Here is a 21999-nt window from a genome sequence, read left to right on the forward strand (position 1 = left end):
AATTGTTTAAAAGAAAATACATATATTTTGTATGAAATACCAGTCTGATGGTAATTTTATTATTAAGCATTTTATCCCTGGTTATTAGCAATTAGCATTATTGCTAATAATGCTAATTGCTAATAACCTAAATCATTTATATATTGTAGAAAATTGTATATTTGTTTTTAATAAAAGAAGATGTATATTGTGTTAATTGCTTTTTTTTATTGTTCAAGGATTATAAATGGAGGCTTTGTAGTTAAAAAAAAATCATTTTTCTTAAATAATGGAAATGAAGCCTATTTTAATGCATATTTATACTTTTATATTTCAGATTATATCTGTATTGAAATATGAATAAAGTTTCTTAATGATTATAATTTTCTTATAAAAGGATTTTCTTTAAATTTACCTTTTTCTTTTGATTAAATTACTTTTTTTTAATAAAGGTATGCAATCTCTAGTCGTTTAAACTGTTACTGATGTAAATTCAATATTAACTAATGAAATAATAAATTTTTTTTCTTTACAAAGTTTTCTACTGTTTTTCATTTTATAAAAATTTTAATTACTCCATTTAACCATACTTGATTATAAAATTTTTTTTTGTCAAGTATTTTTTTGTGAGGTAAAAAGATGAACTTTATTTTAAGTCCCTCTCTGTAATAAGTTTTAGCTATTTCAGTATTTGGTTGTTTACTTTTTTGCTGAAATTTAGATGATACTAAATAAATTGTTATATGTATTTGTCTAAAAGATGCAGTGTAATTTTGACATTAGGTCTTTATATTTAAACCTTATTGCTGTTTTGACCAAGGTTGATAAAAAGTAAAATATAATATAAAAATTAATATAATTTTTGAAAAAAAATAATAATAATAAAAAATAAGTCTTTGCATTCTACAAAGATTCTTCCATCATTTGGTATATAATTATTTGATTTGTGGAAATCTGTCAGAAATTAGTTCTGTATTTATATTTCATAATGATTGCTTTTTTTAGTTGATAGTTTCTGTATTTGTATATAATTTATAAAAACAATGAAAAAATACAGATATAAACATAGATTACAGAATTAAATAGCTTAAAAATAGAAAAGCTTACCACTCTTCACAAACAATGTTATTGCTTTCTTGTGTTTATTGTTTTATATATCTATATATATTTTAAATTCCTTTTTGAAAATATCTTTTTTTTTATTTTTTTAGCAAGATTGGCTTCTTTGAAAAGAAATTTGGAAACTAGGACCAGTATATGGATTTCCAATTCTGTGCCAAACAAATTTAATTTTGTGAATGGTTATTTTGTAATTAATTGTGTTTTGAAATATTAATGTATGTGCAATTGGTTAAGTTTTGTCAATGGATTTCATGAATACTAATAATGATGTATAGAACTATAGTTATGAAAGTCTGAAGTTGGAAAATACCATCTATTTTTGCGGTTGTATTTCTGTTTTAGTAATTGAAATAGTTTACTGCATTTTTTTTTAAAATTGCTGATTTAGTAAGTACCAATAAGAAACATAAGTTTTTTTTAGATATGTATAGAATCTGATATTTATTTGAATATTTATTCAGAATTTCTGTAGATCTAAGCATGATAATTATCTGCTCACAAGATAAAGTTTGTAGCGATATCTTGCTTGCAGCATGTTAAAAATCCAAATGGGAAGTGAATGAAAGAAATTCAAAAGAACTAAGATTCTCTACAGTACACTCTTAAATTCTCATGTCTTAATTTAAGAAATTTTATGAACTTGTCCTGGACCCAGTATTTATCTTTACTGAATTAATTTTTTTAAGAATATAAAAAACAATTTTTAAAGTTTTTCTTATGAATTTAGAGTTATTTTATTTTCTGATGGAATGAAATCAGCTACATTGTTAATGTACAATTATTAAAAGAGTAACTGAACAGCCACCTTTACTGATACCTTTCTACCACTACCTTTCACTGATATTTATTCATAAATTACAACATTATTGTAACTTCTAAACAAATGGAATGTGTGTTTTTTTTTATTGTGTAGCTTATATGTGTTTTCTTTTGATTAATTACTGAATTTTTCATTTAATAACACTTTTGTTTTTATGCATTTTTTCCCCTCCTGAGAGCATTCTTAGATATTTTTACATTTACAGCGTAATGCTTTCTTTTTTGTATAACAACTGAGGCATTACTGTTACTTTTTGAATTATTATTTTTTTTAATGTTTTATAAAAAAAAATTCTGTGCTTATTTGTTATATGTTCTTTTATAAATTTTCACCAGAGCCTTTGTAAAATGTGCAATGATTCATTAGCATATTTTCAGATTTTTTTTTCTTTCAAGCTAATTAAAATAAAATTTTTAAGTTTATATTTTGATTTATTGAAACTAAAAAAAACTTTTTAGACTATTTATTGCATTTTATGTTACTTTTTTATTTATTGTGAAGAATGTTATAATTGTTATTGAAGAATTAATAACAAGTTCTTTACATTCCTCCTACATTGCAAAGAATTGAATTTGTATTTATATGTCAAAATTATTTACTTTTAGTTTGATTTACGTTTTTGTACATTTTACAGTTTCTAGTTGTTTTTAAATTCTAATTTTTTTATTTCATTTCCCCCCCTACAGATAGTGGAAATAATTGTTCTTCAATGAACACAGCACCCAAGCGCCATTATTGTTCTTTCTGTGATTATTCTTCATCTCTGTTAGCTAATGTAAAACGACATATTCGCACGCACACTGGAGAACGTCCATTTCTATGTTCATTTTGTGGTAAAGGATTCATCCAGAAAGGTGGACTTGTGGCTCACATGTGCAGTCACACAGGAGAGCGCCCGTTTCATTGTTCTGTTTGTGGTAAAGGATTCATTGAAAAAAGAAGTTTACTAGCTCATACATTGAATCATGATGCTACAAAGTGATCTTAGTAATGAATAAATGAGAACATAATTTGGTTCAATATTATAACATGTATTTTAAAATCCCCTTTTAGAAAAACTAAAAGAATGTCTTAAATTTTGATGACATTTCAATAGTCCTAAAAGTGACAAAATTATTTTATTTAGAAAAGTCAATAAATGTATAGAATGAATGACATTTTTTTCTTCTTTTGCATTTCAGAAAGAACTTTACAAAGTTCACATTTGTGAAGTTCATTGTGTTACATTGAAAAATTTATATTTTGATGTTATAAAAATTAAAAAAAAATTATGCTGCAAATTTAAAAATTTGTGAATGATCGCATTAAAAAAATTTATATGAAGTTGATGCTCTTTGAGTATTCTACAACTGTAATGCATGAAATTCCTTAAAGCAAATTTTCCAGTGACATTATTTTCCTTTCATTTTTAAAGATTATGATCAAATTTAATCATTTTACCTTTTTGTTAGATTTATTTTGTTTTTTTAATTGCCAACTGAGAATTGTATATCCCCTCCCCCTTTTCATATTTTATACTTCCATGAATTTTTTTTCTTTCTGATTTATACGAATTTTTAAAAAAATATTTTCAGTACTGAAATACTTATTTTAAAAAATTAAATTAAAAGTTTTAAATTTAAAATGATTTTTTTTCTGTCTTAATGTCATTACACATATCCTTCTTTTTTTTTTTTTTAGTTTTATAAACATATGTGCCTAAAATTAGGATCTATTTCATTATTTTATTTGTCTTTTGGTATAATATTTCAAAGATTATGGAATAAAATATTTTTCCTTTTTTTTTTTTTACATAGTTTGCAAAAACAACTACATAATAATAAATTTAATATTTTTTTGTAATTTTTTTTTCTTGTTAGTGTTTTGGAATTCTATTTTTCTGTATTAAATTTTCTTTTATCATTTTTTTTAATTAAATTTAATATTTTGAAAGAAATACAAGTGAATGTGTTCATTTGAGCTAAAATTAGGAGCATCATTTTTTGAAAGCTATGCCAAGAATCAAAAATATAAGGTGAGATATTTTCTTGAATTCTTTTGTCATTATATTAATATGAGTGAAAAAAATAAGCATTGATAAATACACTATCATATGTTTTTTTTTTACAACGAAGCTACTTCAAGAGATTGATCCGCATCATTTATTGTAAACTGTTCAAAACAAGCTATATTTAACAAGAATTACATTCAAAATAAATGTGAAAATCTAATATAGAATTTATGGCAAATACTTTTTTGTTGCGCATTTCATTATTTAAGTGTGTACATTGTATCTGAATACAAAAAGATGCCCCCTTGTAATAAAATTTTGATTTTGGTTTTTAATTCATATTGATTCTCAATGTAGTTAGAGTATAAAAGAAAAGGTAAAGAAATGTGGAACAAAACTTAATATTTCTGTAAAGAGAGATAATTAAAGAGCTTGCAGCCAATTTTAGTTAAACTGTTGAATAAAATTGCAGCAAAAGTAAATTTAGTTGGATTTATAAATAAAGTTGTGTGAAGTAGTGTAGTGCCAATTAGGATATTATTTTTTTTACATGTACTATCAATAGAAAACCACTAAGTATTATGATGTCACAAGTATTATAAATATTATTTTCATTACAGCATTATGTTTAATGTTTCTTACATAGTTAGCATATATTTGTGATAATTTTTTGATTGATGATATAGTAGAATTTAAAGACTTTAATATTGATACTTTTATTTCTTTTTGATTTTTATATTACATTTTTTTTTCAGTCATAGAAATTGGTTACATTTGCTTACAAGGAGAAGGAGAAAAAACTGTCAAAAAGTATTTTTGTCCGTTTTGTGACTACTCATCTCTTGTTGGTGGGCATGTCAAAACCCATATCTTGACGCACACTGGTGAACGTCCTTTTAAATGCAGTGCTTGTGGCAAAGGATTTAAGCAGAAAGCTCATCTTAACAAACATATGAATGTCCACTTATCATAGCTTCTGATTATATTACTGTGTTATTGGATATAAGATATTCATTAGAAAATGTATCTATTAATTGGGTTAACAATAAGTTGAGATGAATTAATTTATTTCTTGCAATTTATAAAATTTTGTATTGAAAAATGTGGGAAACAATGATTTTTCACTTTGTTTAAAAAAATAGAAAAGGTATTTTTGGGAGAATTAATTTACTAGAAGCAATTGTCAAGCTTTACAATTTAATGGTTTAAATTTTTTTTTTTTTAATATTAGTATTAATAAAAGGAAATAATGGAAATTTTTTTTATGTGCATAATATGAATATTCTATACCCCTTAATTTAATAACTATGTATTCTATGCATTGAATTTAGAATCTAGCTCCTGTGATTTTATAATATGCATCCACTATCTGGAGATTTAACTTTCTTTTTTGGGAGTATTTTTAATAGAAGTTAATCTTTAATTTTCCTAAAGTTTCTATTGCAAAACATCAGTTTTATATTATGTAATTGAACACAATGTTTGCAATTTAACTTGATGAAATATCTATATGCATAAAAAAAAAGTGGGAAGCAATATTTTACAGAATAGAAAATTTATTCTGCTTCATTCAAATTGGAGACTAAAAGTAGCAAGTGAAAGAGCTAATTTAATGCTGTTTTTGAAATTAAAGTGTCAAAAGGATAATGCTTTATAATGTGTTAAACATAAAATATGCATGTTAATCTTTTAAATATTTAGAAGAGCATGTAAAAAAAGCTGCTAGTAAGTGCTTACTGTCTGATCAAACAACTTTTTTATTATTTTTGCTTTTTGCACCTGCAGTGTTTACCATTTTCAGTCTTCAGTTAATTTCAGTGCATTTTGCGGTGTCACAGTATAGTACATTATTGTGAAGTAATATTCAGGACCAAATTATCAAAGTTGCATCTGCTTTGGATCCCCAAGATGTTTTTGCCATATTTTCAAGATAATCTATTTTTGCCATTTCATTTTATTTACTAAAGCCATGCACTCAATTATACTAAGTATAATTTAAGTTCAATAATCTTAAGAATATTATTCTTAAGATTTTTTTTTCGTGTTTTAAAATTTTCTTGCAAATTATTGAAATTTTTTACATTTGGCTCGTTGACTTGCAAGTCATTAATACTGGCAAACTTTATAATATGGTATTTAGTATGTATTAAAAGAAGCTCTGCAATTTTTTTATCACTTTGCATAAAATTACTTTTTAACTAAGAATTTTCATATTAGAGATGGTAATGCCATCCTCCCCTTTTTTTTTTCTATTACAACTGTAATTCTGTCTTAAATTTTGGTTTCAATCAATTAGAAATTCACATCTAAAATGCAATTCGATTTTGAGTATTATTAACCTCATGCCAAAGATTAATTGACATCAAAAATTGCCAAAAATTACATGATAGATTCAGTAATAATGCAAAATTTATGCCAAATATTATATATATTATTTAATATTTCACAACTATTATTTGCCAATGCCATGCAAGGCATTCACAAAAGTCCAGTAATTTATGTGGGGAGCATGATAATAATTTTATTAGAGTACACCTGATAAAGTTTTGGGGAGTCCACTCCTTCTATTTTCAATAATATTTTTTCAACAAATTTGTTAAAATTACTATTAACAGTTTGTCTTATTTATTTATTTTGTTGCATTGCTATCAAAATATAAATGAATAAAGTTTTGGGGAGTCCACTCCTATTTTCAATAATATTTTTTCCGCAGATTTGTTAAAATTGCTGTTAACAGTTTGTCTTATTTATTTATTTTGTTGCATTGTTATCAAAATATAAGTGAAATATTCGGATTAAAAAAATGATTATTTAAACAAAATTTTGGATATTTATCTTTCCTATGATCAACAAACTCTCTAATTTATATAATTTATTATGCAAAATTGTCTTTCTCACTGATTTTAATTTGATTTAAAATTTTAATTTTTTATTAATCCGTTGTTTGATCTGATAAGTTTGGACACTGAAAAATGAGCTGTTGATTTTTTTGAAGTGTGTGCTCTTTGATAAATATTTTAATCTTGTAATCTGCATAGTTTTAATATATATATATATATATATATATATATATATATATATATATATATATATCACTAAAATATAATTGAATTGATCTATATTTGAAATAAGGAATGATGGATTTGGCTCAGCCACATTAATAAGTTAATTTGTATTTGATAATGAAAATTATTATTTAAAATTTATTTATTTGATATTTATAAAATGTAATCTAGATCTAAATATTGCAATGTTGTGATTATTATGACTGTTTGAAAAATTGTGAAATTGTAAAAGTTGTGTCTGATTTTATATATTATAAAATGTTTATAAAACTATTCAAATTCATCTTGTAAATGACATTATCTATCCATATGATAAAATTGTTTAATGCAATTTTTCCATTTTAATTAGTATAACTAATTATTAGAAATTCCAAGCTAATGAAACTGATGCATGTTGACGTGATGACTCTGTATGATTAATTAATATTTTTGAGAAAAGTGTTTTATAAATAAATATATTACCAGTATCAAAATTTAGTTTTTGATCTCTTTCATTCATTTTTATTTTATGTGATTTATTATAATTTTAAACTGCATTTTTCCCAAATTTCAATTCTGAATGCCATTTTTTATAGTTTCAGTAATATATTCTTGTATTGCATTATAGTTCTGTTTTTTTTATCAATATTTATTATTTATTCTATTAAGCTATTATTATTATTATTTATTAATTTATTTTTTAAGAACAAGTGTTATGTCAGTTTAGGTTGAATCGCTTGTTATTGTTATTATCACATATTATAAAACATAGACAAAAATCATGTAATATAGTTATATTATAATTATATTATAGTTATATACTTTGTTAATATAAACAGTGTTAAAACACTGTAAGGAAAAATTAAGTTGCTCTTTAGGGAGAAAATATCTATAGTATATTTTTTTGTATTTTCAAACTTTTCAAGAATAAATTTTTAAATTTTGTAATCTTTACATAAAAACAAATAATAAATACAAAGTAATGGAAACATGTTAAATTTTTTTAAAAAAAGTGAAGAAATTTATATGATGATGTATGGAGTGTACCATAAGTCTTCGATAATTGTAAAGTTCATTAGCTTTCATTGTATTGAATTACCTCTTACTTTTCCAGATTTAAGAATTAGAAATATATATTGTGAATAAAGATTGACATTGGTTGAACTTTGTTTTGAATATAAAGTTTGCTATATAAAGTTTTTGAATTTTACAGTTCTTTTTTCAGCTTATATCTAGATTAATCTGGCTTTCTAATCAATGACTTTTGATAAATTTTAATATTAATCTGTATTTGTGAATGTTTTATTACAATATGGTGAGTTAAATTGGATATTTCAACTCTATTAATTAGTAAGTAGGGAAATTACTATTTTATTTTAAACTTTAAAACTTCTTTTATAAAGTTTTTTCTCCCAGAAAACTATGTTACTAGTTATTGGTAAAATTTGATTAATTATTCTCAATAGTTGCTTTAGTTTATTTATTATATTTTTTTCTTCTGTTTGACAGGCATTGCAAATTCTTCAGAAAATAAAAGAAAAACTCCAAAATGCCACCAATGTCCTTATTGTGCTTATTCATCAGCTGTATTATCTCATGTGAAACAGCATATTACAACGCATACTGGAGAACGCCCATTTGTATGTAATTTTTGTGGTAAAGATTTCAATCATAAAGCCAACCTGAAAACTCATTTAAAGGTTCATACAGGAGAACGTCCTTTTAGCTGTTCATTTTGTGGTAAAGATTTCAATCATAAAAACAACCTGAGAAATCATTTAATGGTGCATACTGGAGAGCGTCCTTTTAGCTGTTCATTTTGTGGTAAAAAATTTGTCCAGAAGGGTAACTTAAAGGTTCATCTCTTAAGACATGTTGGTGAAAAGTTAAAAGAGATATAATATTCAACTTGGCAATGTTGACCAAGATAATATCTGCACAATGCAGAAAAATTCATAGATTTGATTGAGATTGATACATAATCAAAATTACTGTTAAACATAATTACATTTATGAAGAAGATTATATGCTTTTTGTTTAGTAAGAAAAAAGTCTTTGTTTAATTTTGCGACAAATAAAGGGCTTAATTGTGCATTTCCATTGAATATGTTTCAGAATATAAGAAATTGTCTTGAAAAACCAATACTTTTTTTTTCTTTTCATATTATAGTTTAATTTTTATAAGTTGTAATTCATTTTCTTATGTTTTATATAATAACTGCACAAAATTGTGGAATGTATTTTGTTTTAAGATAGTTTCAGATGTTTAGATCAAAGCTTTATATTTTTCATTTTAAATATTTATATTGTTGAATAAACTACAAAATTCTGTTAAAGACATCTTTTCATTTTACAATTAATAATAATAATAATTTTTTGCAATTAAAAAATGTTTATCTTTCACTGCCTGGAACATCAATAAAAAATGATAACATGCATTTTGTTGCATTTAATGAAGGATACTATAATAATCTATTTTATAAAATTGCTCATGAAAGGGAGACTGGTACTTCAAATGGTGTTTTATAAATCTAGTGTAGTTATGTTTTGCTTGATCTTTACAAAATATTTTTAAGTTTTGTTTTTCCATGCCTAGTAATCATCTTGAAACATATCTAGAAAACTTTGAAATATAAAACTTTTCCTTCTTGCTGATTTATAACCTTGAGAGTATTATAACTAAAAGTATAAAATATGAAATCCCCCCCCCTCCTTCCTTTTTGCTGAATTATTCTTAAACACAAATAATTTTGTAATTTTTTAAAAATAATATTATCACATTTTCAATGTTTTCTTTTATGTTATTAATAATATATCTCACACTTTTGTTTGAAATAAATCTTTATTATGCTGCGATTTTATAAATTACTATAACTTTTGGAAATCTGGTAAAGCATAAGCATTGTTTATTTATTTATTTATTTTTTTTTTGAAAAACTATTTTTTAGTATTTGATATTAAGTGCCAACAAAAAAGTGCTCAAAGGAAAACAGTAGCACATTTTTTTTTTCTTTTCTACATTTGATTATCATATATATATATTTTAAATTTCTGTCTTAAGCAAAATAAAGTGTAATAAAATTGCTGTGAAGGAAGAAAATAAATAAATTGTATTTAAATTGCAGTGCTAAATGCTACTTTAACTTTTCTTTGTGTTAGGTTGCATTTCTTTATTTACAAAAAAATAAAAATCAATTTACAAAAAAATAATAATTAATTTACAAAAAAAATAATAAATAACTGAATAATCAGACATTTTTAGTGCACAATGTTGGAATAGTGTACAAAATTAAATATTCTATAAATATGTTTAAAAAATCATCAAAATTTACTTATTGATTTTTTTGTTGAACATGCTAATACATAATTAAATAAGTAAATTGTAACTTATTTAATTATCAGTACTTGTGATCAATATTTATTTTAAAATTATTTGTATATTTTCTTTTAACATTTTATAAAAAAAGCCTTATTAATATGTTTTGAAAAATTTGCAGGATTACATAATTTACAAGATGTTCTATTAGTTGAAATCCTATTTTTTACCAATGAAGTCACAAAGATATAAAATATTTTAAAGGCCAGATTTTTTTTTATGAATTACTGTACTTATGACCGGTTGTTATGGAAAGAGATTTTCATATCAGATTTTTCTATGCAGATTTACCTGAAAAGATGTTTTATAGAGATCTTTTAATGAAATTATATCTGTATAAGGGCCTCTTCAAGCTACTAAAAACTATACATAATTTTGATAGAAATAAGAACTTTTTTCCTTTTCATTTTTAATGTTATGAGAAAATTTTTGTTGATTATATGAAATGTTTGTCTATTGCTAGCTGATTTATCTATTGCTAGCACATTCATATTATTTAATAATCTTTTAATCTACTTTGTGAACAAATATTAGATAATTTTTAAACTTCACTTTCTATTAAATAAGGATTTAAAGAGCAGATTTTTAAAAAATCTGCTAAAAATTCAATAATCTGTAATGTTTTGAATTTTTATTAATTATTTTTCATAATTTGTTTTATTGATTATTAAATGAAATCTCACCGATAAACATTTTTTTCATGACAAATGAATGTTTATTTGACGCTCTGATGAACAAACTAATCTTAAATTTATATTTCTATTGTTTAATACATTATACTTTAATATGGAAATAATATATTAAGTTTCCCAGAAATCAAAGTAAATTAATAAATGGATTTGGTTACATTTTGATGTTTTTTAAAATGTTAAATAAGATGAAAATTAGGTCATATAAAAATTATTCATTTATTAAATTTTTAAATCAGTGACTCTAATATCCTGTGAAGAAAATGCTTTGCGTTGGAATTCCATTGAATTCATATCTAATATAGCTGCTACTGTCTAAATTATACATATATTAATAAGTAATGACTAAATTTTCGGTTTAAAAACTTTTACTTATGCATTCTTAATTAGTTTATTTTTTTTTTTTTTTTTTTTATTTTCTCCTTTGTATTGCATTTGCTTGGTGTGATATTATTTCTGAGCAAGATTTTGATTTCATTTATCTTCAATAAGCATTTATAAATCTGTACTAGGTGCAGTATATCCTTATTGTTAGAGCATTTAGATTTTGAGATTATTTTATACAACCTTAAAAAAAATGAATAAATAAATCAAATTGGCAAATGGTTTCTATTTGCTTCTAATACACATGACATAAGTTAAATTTGCCAAAAAATATCTATTTCTGCTATTAGTATTTCAGAATTTTATATATTATTGAAGATTATTGGGATCCATTAATGAAATTTTTTTAGATTCTTTATTCAGATGTTCTATATTTTATAAATCTACTTATGTGTGTTGCATAGTAAATTCATGTAGCTTCAGTTTAAATCAGTAATCTAAATTTTATAGGGATTTTATGAATGCTGTAACATCATCCCTGCATTTAATTTTTGTCAACTCTTATATTTGACATCCCACTATTGCATTAGAATTTTGTTCCTGCTATGGAGTCATATATAATTTCACTTCATGTAGATAATACACCATCCTTGCTTTTGAATGAATTGGCAACCCCATAATTATTTAAAATTAATAACCTTGGAAAAAAAGAACTGTTTATTTGTATTTTAAAATCCCTCTGTTTAAAGCAGACTTTTCATGCAACTTTATTAAATTACTATTTTATATTAATTTAAAAATATTTATTAGTGCAGGATTATTTTAAATGAAGAATCTTTTTATAAAAACTAAAAAACCCTTTGCAATTAAAAAGAAATAAATAATTAAAAACAATCACAGTAAAAAAAATAAAACGGTTATTATAGATATATATTTTTATTGAAGCAGTTTAGATATATCTAAATATTTAGATATAAGATATACCTAGATATTTAGATATGATATATCTAAAGTTTTAATGGTATTTATTGTACTTAGAAGGGTTATCTGTTATAAATTAATGATTGTTAATTCCGGAATTCAATTTTTGAATATATTAGTTTTTATTTACGTATATAATTTCCATTTAGTTCCTTTAAGAATAGGGGAGAAAAAAAAAAAAGGATGTAAATGTTTTAATAATATTATTGTTCATCAGAAAATATTTTTAAAAATACTTATTATCAGTACTGTTTAAGTAAATAGAATCAAGTTTTCTTTGTTTTTTATAATAAAGAAATAAAGTTATTCTATGACATGATATGATGATATGATATGTAAAATATTTAAAAGATATTTTCAGCAACTTTTTAAAATCTAATCACTGATATTTTTTATAGGTTTTATAAAAGATTCCAAATGCAATATATATATATATATATCGAAACAAGAAAACATTGCCCATTTTGTAGTTATTCCTCGTTAAATTTGGCTCATCTGAAGGGCCTTATACATACTGCTGAACGTCCTTTTTTTGGTGATGTCTGCGGTAAATGTTGTAATCAGAAAAGCAATCTGCAGACTCACTTTTTTATTCATATAGGAGAGCAACGCTTTAGTTGTCCTAAGTGTAGAGAACCGTTCAGGTATAAAAGATGTGTTAAAACATCATGGTGAATACCAATAAAATTATTGTTGAGCTTACTTTCATAATGTTGTTTCATTTATTGCTGATCTGTTAAGATATCATGGTGAATGATAATAAAATTATTTTTCAGCTTGCTTTCATAATATTGTTCTAATTCTCTTTTCAGGAAATTCTAGACTTACAGAAATGTTTAAAAAGTGTTGTGTTCATATTTTTTAGATCTCACTCAAAAGTGAACTTTTTTTTTTTTTATGCAATGTGTATTTTTAGGTATTTGTTTAGTGCATAAACCAATGATAATTCAAATTGCAGAAACAGATTTATTATTTCATTTAAAATAAGCAAAATTTAACAATTTGAAGTTTAATGAAAGTGTACAAAATTGCCAGAATCGATGAAAATATGAACAATTATTACTAATTAGTTGCAAATCCTTCTATATGAATAAGAACTTGGCACTTACGAGGCATGGAGTCAAGAAGAGTTTGGATGAAGGGGAGAGAGAGGGAGATCTTCCATTCTTCCTCAAGTTAGGAGAACTTTTTATCAACATTCCTTGTATTTTTTCCTACAAGATGATGCTTTAGCTCGTTCTATACCCTGTCTCAAAAATGTTAAGGTGTAGGAATTGACTTGGCCAATCGAAGAGGGCCACATGACAGTGTGAAAACCAGTCCTGGATGTGCTTGGATCATTATCCTGTTGGAAATTGAAGTCATGACGAAGAGAATTGCATGCATACCAATACATGGTGTTTTTAAGAATACCTTCACATTGAAATTTATCCACAGCAAAACCCCATTATCAGCGCGAAAAGAAGTTTAATTAAACAAAATGTTTATGTAGAAATGTCCAAAAATAAACCTGATAGATTTTTTAAAAAACAAAACGTCACTCAAAATGGGATGAAATTAAAAAAATTTCAAAACTTCATTAATTATTATTATTTTATCGGAAGCCTATTATTTGTAATTAGGATACGGAAAATATGGAATCTTCACTTAAATTCGAAGCTGTCGAAAGCTTAAAATAGTTTCTGACAACGCTAGAAAAAATATATTAACCAGTGGGAATGGTCTCCCTAAACTTTCTCGCATACTCTTTAACAAAGGTGTTATCTCAGAAAACACCTTGCATGATATAGGCATACAATAGTTGCGAAATATTTACATATTAACTTTTGGCATGAATTAAACATTATTATTGAATCTATTGTGTGATCCTTGGCAAGTTTTTTTGGCGATTAATCCCTAAAATTAGATTAAAAGAATCCGAAAATCGAATTTGGGTTTTAAACGAGCTCTTTCCAACCGATTGAAGCGAAAATTTGGCAAGGAACTACAGTTTTATTCAAATAATCACATACCAAATTTGATATATTTAAGTCACTGCGTCTTTGAGTTATCGCGTTTATATGTTTCTGTAAGTACAAACAGACAGACGGCGAACTCCTTGTTGAATTTGGCTCGAACTTTGATCGTTATCTATTCTATAGATGTTAAATCTGTCAACTGAATTTTATGTATCTAAATCTTTTCATTATTGTGTTAAATTATATTCGAACAGCCAGACAGACCCCATTTAACGGATTTTGGTCAAATTTTGGTAGAAAACTGTTAAATTTGTTGCAAAGACAGTATACCAAATTTCATCCATCTAGCTCCCATCATTTTTGAGTAATCTTTGTCATAGATAGACAGACATTTCTCGAAAAGGTGTTTTTCAAACTCATTGAAGTCGTAAATATGGATATTCATCAACTTTTCGAGTTCGAATTTTTTTGACGATTACAATATTCTCTCTCTCTGTACTTCGAAGACGAGAAAATAAAAAACATGAACTGGACACTTTTTTGACTGATCCTGCATTTTAATGTGTTTCATTAATATTGTAAGTAAATATAACATTTATATCTTCATACTGAAAGGATGTTTTTTAATTGTAAATCTTAGGCCGGTTTCCTCCTGGGGATTTAATTATATTTTAATTTGCATAGAATTCCTTCTCTCTCTGTCTTTTTAATGGGGAAGAAGAACTAGAAAATTATTTATTTTCCCTGTTAATACTGGGCATTGTTTGTAGTTTTATCATTTTTGTCAGAGAATTTGAAAAATTCAAATTCAGATAAATATTGAATTCCCTTTTTTTTTTTTTTTAAATTCATATTTGAATTTGTTTTATGAAGCTTATTCATTTGTTTTTTTGAGCATGTAGAATTCTCAGAGAGTATTTTGTTATAAAAATTTTGGAAGTTTGTTAAAAAAATGTTTTTGCTTGGTAGTAATAAAATTTATGATTTTCTTGTTTCAGTTTCATTATTTATTCTTGAAAGTAAGTCAAAAGTTATATCAAGCATTAAGGATGAAAATTTTTCTTTATTTAGTTATTGATTTATATATAGACGTATATTATAACATTGCTTTAGAAAGGTAATCAATATAGGTTCATATAGTATTATTGAATGAAAATGGTTTCTAATATACATTTGATGGATAATTAAAAATTATGTCTGAATTTTTTAATTTTCTAAGTTTGTTATTTGTTGTTTTAAATATATATTTATAATTCTAATGTTATTCAAGCAACAATATACAATTAAGATTTAAAAAAAAATATTTGAATCTTAATGATTTTGTGTATTTTTTCAATTGCTTTCAGTATATTTTTTCAAGCATATCTTCTTTTCTGTATGCTATTAGATCTTCTTCAGATGATATTTATTTTTTCTATGAAATCTGTCATTATTGAAAGGAATTCTTATGTTTCAGATTTCTTTTATTTGTGCTTGGAGAAAGAGAAAATTTTCTTCTCCATATTTTTAAAAGTAATCAAATCTATTTAAGGATTGGAGCTAGAAAGAAATTTACAAGCTTTATTATTACTAAAAAATCTTTCTCTTTCTCTTGTGGGTTCTAAGTTCAAAACTCAATTCCACTAAAGATCTGTTGTGTAATGGTCCTGGTGAATGTTAAATCTGACATTGTGACCCAAATGACCTCCTAATGGTTTGGTATGAAGTTTGGACAGGAGGATGGTAGTTCAGTTGTCAAGGTTCAAAATTATGAGGTCTGTCCCAAAATAGTCCTTGTATCTTTCAAACAGGATGTTTATATAATTGAACCAAAATTTTTCTTTACTTTTAATACTATAAAGATTTCATTGATAAATTGCAACTTATCTAATCTGTATACTTTCCATTCCTTGCCATAGAAAATTTCATTGACTTATTTTTCTTTTGAACAGTACTCTGTAAATATTTAAAGAAATAGTTTCATATAAGTATTGGAATGGGAATAAAATTGCTCATTTGTTTGATTTCAATTGCATATCATGTTGTGGTTTTTTAAAATTTTATTTAGTGTTTTTTTCATTGTGTTAGTTATGCGTCCTTTTTTTGTTACAAGAGATGAGTATTTAATTTTAAATTAAGTATGCTATTCAAAATTTCAGGTGTTGCTATTTTAGCTGTCATATTTTGTTACAAAAATTATATCTTAGTTTTTAAATCAAATTGTATTTAATATGAGGGTGATTTGAGTAATTATTAAAATTTAGAAATAAAACATGTTCTTTTTTCTGTTTAAATTAGGATTTTTTGCTTATCAGCCTTGCTCTAATAAATTCTGAATAAATAGAAAGTTCCTTTTTATGTAAAGGGGACACTAAATGGGGGCTTTTTTTCTTACTGAATTAAATATAATTAAAGGATACTTTAGATAAAAATGTAGCCCACCTATTTATTGAAATAAAAATTTGCAATAAATGAACAATTTGTGATTGACAATATTACAAATGATACACTGCATGACAAGTATGATAATGGCAAAAGGGATACAGTATCAGCTATAAATCCTTGAAATAGGATAATTGTTCCAAGGATTTACCACCTGAAGTGACATACACTTTGCATCTTCTTATTGATGTAACTGACTAGTTGCATGATTGTAAATCAGTATTTCCACTAAATCTGCATTATACATTTTTCTTCACGTATCTATTGTTTTGTTTATTTTACTTGTTTTATTTTTTTTATCTGTAAAGGTAAAAAATAAAGCTTCTGATAATGTTCTCTTTTGAAAAATGATTTGTTTCTGTATAGTTGATGTTACTTTAAAGCTTGTAAATAAGTGGTTTTTGGATTATACTGAATCTATACATATACAGGGTTATACAAATTGTATATATATATATAATGATATGATAAGCTACATTATATATGCTTCTCAAAATTTGCTGTTTAGATATAGTATTTTTGGCCACCATCTTTCTTTTAATATTCGTAGAGTTTAAGATACTTGCAATGATGTTAATTCTGAGTGAAATCTTAAGTTGTGTTATAGCAAAAATCTTCATACATCTTTAAATATTTTTGGAAAAAAGAATTAATGTATCTGTATTTAATGCATTATAATCTCAGTATCAAGTGGGATAATTAATTTTGATATTTTTTCAATTACTAACTTTCATTTTTCAATCCGCTCAGAATGGTAATTTTAAATATAAGTCCATTGTTGAATTTTATTGTTTATATTTTTAGTGTGTAATGTTTTTAGAATTCACTTCTAAAATTTAGAATTTCTGATATGCATTTTACATTTCTTTTATTAGCATAGTAGAGGGGTAATTATGACTTGCTTTTGTTACATGACAAAAAGAAAACATATACAACAGTGTATATACAGTATATACTACATAGGTATCAATTAATTCATTTTCTTTTTCTTTGGCCGCTTTCAGGTGTAGACTGATAATAGAACATGGTCTTGAAAAAGGCTAGCCCGAGTTCTGTTTTCTTTTCTAATGATAATGGTTTAAAATCGTTATTGGTTTCTACTTTTTTTTATATATTTTTTTTAATCTTGAGGTTATTTGTATTGTTAACGAAATTCCAATGTTTAAATTCTATTGCTCAGAATTAAATGTTCTTATATTTACAATAATTAAATTTAATGATGGACACAGTTTAATTTATTATTAGTGAAGTAAAGATTTTAATACTTACATTTCTTCATGTTAAATTATTTAATACTTCATTTAATCATTAAATAAAGTATTTAAACATGATTAAACGCTTCATATAATCATGTTAAAAAAGCTATTATTTTCTCTTCTTTTAGGAAGTTTGTAGAATTTTCATAGAGATGTATGAATTTTCTATGTGAGATATTCAGATAGATAAGTTGCATAACTTTATAATATGAAGATCTTACATTCTTTATTGTAATTCATTACAGGAAGCCAGTCTACATGATAGATTCCCTTGAAATTTTATTTGTACAATTGTAGTAAGTTGAAGAAAACCAAGGTTATTTTTTAAAGCGCTTATAAAAAATTTTCTTTTATATTAATATTCAAAATATTTTCTTAACTTGTTCTCAAAGACATGTTCATAAATTAAGAATAGGTTTTTCATGAAAGTTCTTTAATAATGCTAAAAATTCTTTTGCAACGTATTTAACTCATTAAGGACCACTCATGAGTTTTCTCATGTTGCTCTCGTCACAAAAATTGTTTCATAAATAACAAGGTTATAATAATGTGAGAACATGCAAGTTTGCCCAAAAACGTGTGGTCTCAGGCATAAGTTTTACAGATTTCTTTATGGTCCTTAAGAGAATTTAATCCTAAGAGAATTTGGTAACAGTTGAATTAAATATAAAATATTACTAAGATACTTAGATATGTATGGATTTTCGTTGTAAAATATTCATACAGATAAGTTGCATATCTTTATAATATGAAGATCAATCATTCTTTATTGTAATTCTTTACAGGAAGTCTATCTATGTAATAGATTTCCATAAAATTTTACTTGTGTAGTTCTAGAAAGTTGAAGGGAAACCAAGATTATTTTTTAAAGCATTTATCAAATAATTTATTTATTAATATCCAATATATTTTCTCAGGTTGTTCTCAAGAATATGCTAATAAATTAAGAATAGATTAATCATGAAAGTTCTTTAATAATGCTAAAAACTTTCTTGCAGAGTACTTAATTAAGAAAATTTTATTATAGTTGAATTTAAAATATTACTAAAATAGTGTTGATTAAACAGCTTAAGAGGTTATATAGTGTTAATTATTAATGTTCTAAAATTTAATTAAAAATAATATTTATCATTTTCATGTAAAACCTGTGCTTAAATTTCCTTGGAGACTGAAATCAGTTTGCAAATTATATATCACCACATGTGCCTTTGGACAGTAAAATGTATGTGTGTGTGTTTTCAACATTATATCCTTTTTTTTTCTTTTTATAAGCTTGTTGAATTCTGTTCCAAAATTGGTTTGTAATACTTGGAATGTTTCATGTGTCTATTTAAATGAAAGGGGGACCCCCCCAGATATTGATGTGCCGGAATAGCGGATTGAAAATCCCCCTCTTTTTAATTAATGTGGTTTTCGATAGGGTTTAGTTAAATATAATTTATTATTTCCTGTAATCCTTGATATCTCATTTAGTTGCTTAGAAAACATTTGAAAAGAAACTTTCAATTAATTGTCTTTATTAATTATTTTTGTTCCTCCTGTCTTATAGGCATATTCAGAGATTCTGTATTTAAAAGAAAGTCTGGGAGGTTTCACCAGTGTCCTTTTTGTGATTATTCATCATTAATAGTAGCTCGTGTAAAAGATCATATTTTAATTCACACTGGTGAACGCCCATACAAATGCAATATTTGTGGCAAAGATTTCAATCAGAGGACCAATCTACGAACTCACTTACTAATACATACAGGAGAACAACCATTTAAGTGTTTCTTTTGTGGTAGGCAGTTTACACAGAAAGGCAATTTAAAGATTCATCTCTTAAGACATGGTAGTGAGTCGCAAAAGAAATGATGTTATGCCAATTTCATGAATAATAATCTATGTTTTCTCAGAATGTTTAGTGTAATATATAGCTTCAATTGAAGCTGTTTCAAAATATATCTGTTATAAATGTAATATTTTTATCTATGGATATCATTATTTGTTTATTATTTTTTGTTTTGTTTTATAAAATATGAATAATGGAAGTGTTGTATTCAGTCTTCCAATAAGTAATGAAGACTGTTCTTAAATCTCATTGATTACATTGATAATTTTTTTCTTTTTCTTTTATTATGTTTGAGACTCAAAATTTACATTTTTGGTAATGCTCATCAGTTTTTCATGGAAGTAGAATTTTGTTTTGAAATGGCATTGCAAGATGTAAAAAATAATATAAAAGTTCTCATTTTATGAAACTACTTTTGAAAAAAAAAATGATATCTTCTGTAGAAAACCTTTTATTTTTAAAGAACTGTACATTTTGTTATAATTAATAATATCGGAATAATACTGAATAATATTAACTTTTGTTCAGTACTTTGAGAGGTGAAGATGTATCATTACTCCCACTGCTTTATGAAGTTATTATAACATAGTTTCTAATGTTCATGTGCTTAATAATTTAAAATTGTTTCGAGTTTTTTTCACACCTTTATATTTATTCGTTGTTCTTAAATGTATATTATTATTGTTGATAATTTTTTGCGAAATTTTGTAAAATGCAGATTCTTTTTATCCTGATAATATTTGAACATTAATGGTTTTATATCTGTTTTCAGTTATTGTCCTTAAATTTTTCTTTTATTTTTAAAAATATTTTCCATTTTTGTACAGCATTTACCCTTCTTATTTCCTAGAACATAAGTATTTTTGGAACTTTTAGAATTTGTAATAGCAAGAAGATAATTATTTTAATGGTTTCAATAAAAAATGAGCAATAGGAACTAAGATTTTTTAATACATTTGTTAATTACATATTATTAGAGTGTAGTAAAACGATATTATCAGAAAAAAATTATAAAATTAAGCATATATTTAGAATTTAAAAGTCACATGAATTACATAAAAAAGCTTTGGCAATAGATAATCATTTAAGGTGTTTTTTCCCTCGAATTTCTTTACCTAAATCATTACAAAATAATTTCTGACTCTCTGAATAGATTTCTATTCATTTAATATTATTTATTTATTATTAAATTGTATTTTGTTTAAAGCATCACTAATTTTTCTATGGGCCAGTCACTCATATTATTAACAAAATGAGTAACTGAAAACTTAGATTTCTCCATAATAGATCTTTGCTAATTATTTGATAATTTTTATTAATTTGCTATTATTAGAAAATTGTTTGCTTCTTTCTTCATGGAAGTTTCCAGAACTTGTTTTACATTCCCCAAACTAATTAATTTTTTCAAATATAGATTTTTTTTTTTTAAATGGATATCACACATCTCTTGCTTAGATTTCTCAATGATAGATCTTTGCTAATTATTTGATAATTTTTATTAATTTGCTATTATTAGAAAATTGTTTGCTTCTTTCTTTATGGAATTTTCTGGAACTTGTTTTACACTCCCCAAACTAATTAATTTTTTTTCAAATATAGAAATATTTGCTTTTTTTAATGATATCACCCATTCCTTGCTTATATAGCAAAACATACCACTACTGGAAGGCTATTTTGCTTTTAATGCTATAATGCTGTTTGAATGCTTATCATGAAAGTATGCGACAAAAGTATGACAAAATATTTTATAATAATACTATAAAAGCTTTGTACTTCTTTTATTACTATACATTATTTATCAATATTTGAAAGAATCTTTATAAAATAAATTTTTTCATACATTTACTGGAGAAAAAGTCTTACATATTATATTTAATAAAACGACATTAGTTCATGAATCTCCTCAAGATACCTTAATATGTATATTATTTAATTATAACTGGAAAAATTTTTGTTATTGCTAATGCTTCTTTCAATGCTATGATGATTTTCATTGATCACAAAATATGTTTAACATTACTAAAACATTTGATGCAATTTTTTAAAAATGTGTTTCAGTGTCCTTTTAAATGATAATTATTAAATTTTCTGTAAATAATTTTTATTGTACTGTGTTCATTTTTTACATACATATTTTTCCGTTGCTGTTATGCTCTGTTTTAATTTATTGAATTGGTGAAATTATGGTTAGATATGTTGATATGATAC

The 21999-nt window shown here is 24.6% G+C and overlaps 2 protein-coding genes across 2 annotated transcripts in view; both read left to right on the forward strand.

Annotated features, from left to right (window-relative positions):
- Positions 1 to 4960, forward strand: part of LOC129966316 (gastrula zinc finger protein XlCGF57.1-like) — a 37257-nt gene extending 32297 nt beyond the window's left edge. The window contains exons 8-9 of the mRNA XM_056080735.1: positions 2608 to 2838; positions 4667 to 4960. Coding sequence (XP_055936710.1) covers positions 2608 to 2838; positions 4667 to 4884 — 449 coding nt within the window. The 3' untranslated portion in view covers positions 4885 to 4960. The remainder of the gene's footprint in view (positions 1 to 2607; positions 2839 to 4666) is intronic.
- A 1080-nt stretch (positions 4961 to 6040) lies between these two features.
- On the forward strand, positions 6041 to 19843 carry LOC129966317 (gastrula zinc finger protein XlCGF7.1-like). Its single transcript, XM_056080737.1, has 3 exons — positions 6041 to 6050; positions 8465 to 8851; positions 19510 to 19843. Exons 1-3 carry the CDS (start codon positions 6041 to 6043, stop codon positions 19812 to 19814), a joined length of 702 nt encoding a protein of 233 aa, XP_055936712.1. The 3' UTR covers positions 19815 to 19843.
- The last annotated feature ends 2156 nt before the right edge of the window (positions 19844 to 21999 follow it).

The sequence above is a fragment of the Argiope bruennichi genome, chromosome 4, assembly GCF_947563725.1.
Source record: "Argiope bruennichi chromosome 4, qqArgBrue1.1, whole genome shotgun sequence".
NCBI classification, from domain to species: domain Eukaryota; kingdom Metazoa; phylum Arthropoda; class Arachnida; order Araneae; family Araneidae; genus Argiope; species Argiope bruennichi.

Coding starts and splice junctions, on each gene's coding strand:
- LOC129966317 (XM_056080737.1), top strand. Junction 8,852..19,509: donor TGGTGAAAAGTTAAAAGAGA/TATAATATTCAA, acceptor CCTGTCTTATAG/GCATATTCAGAGATTCTGTA.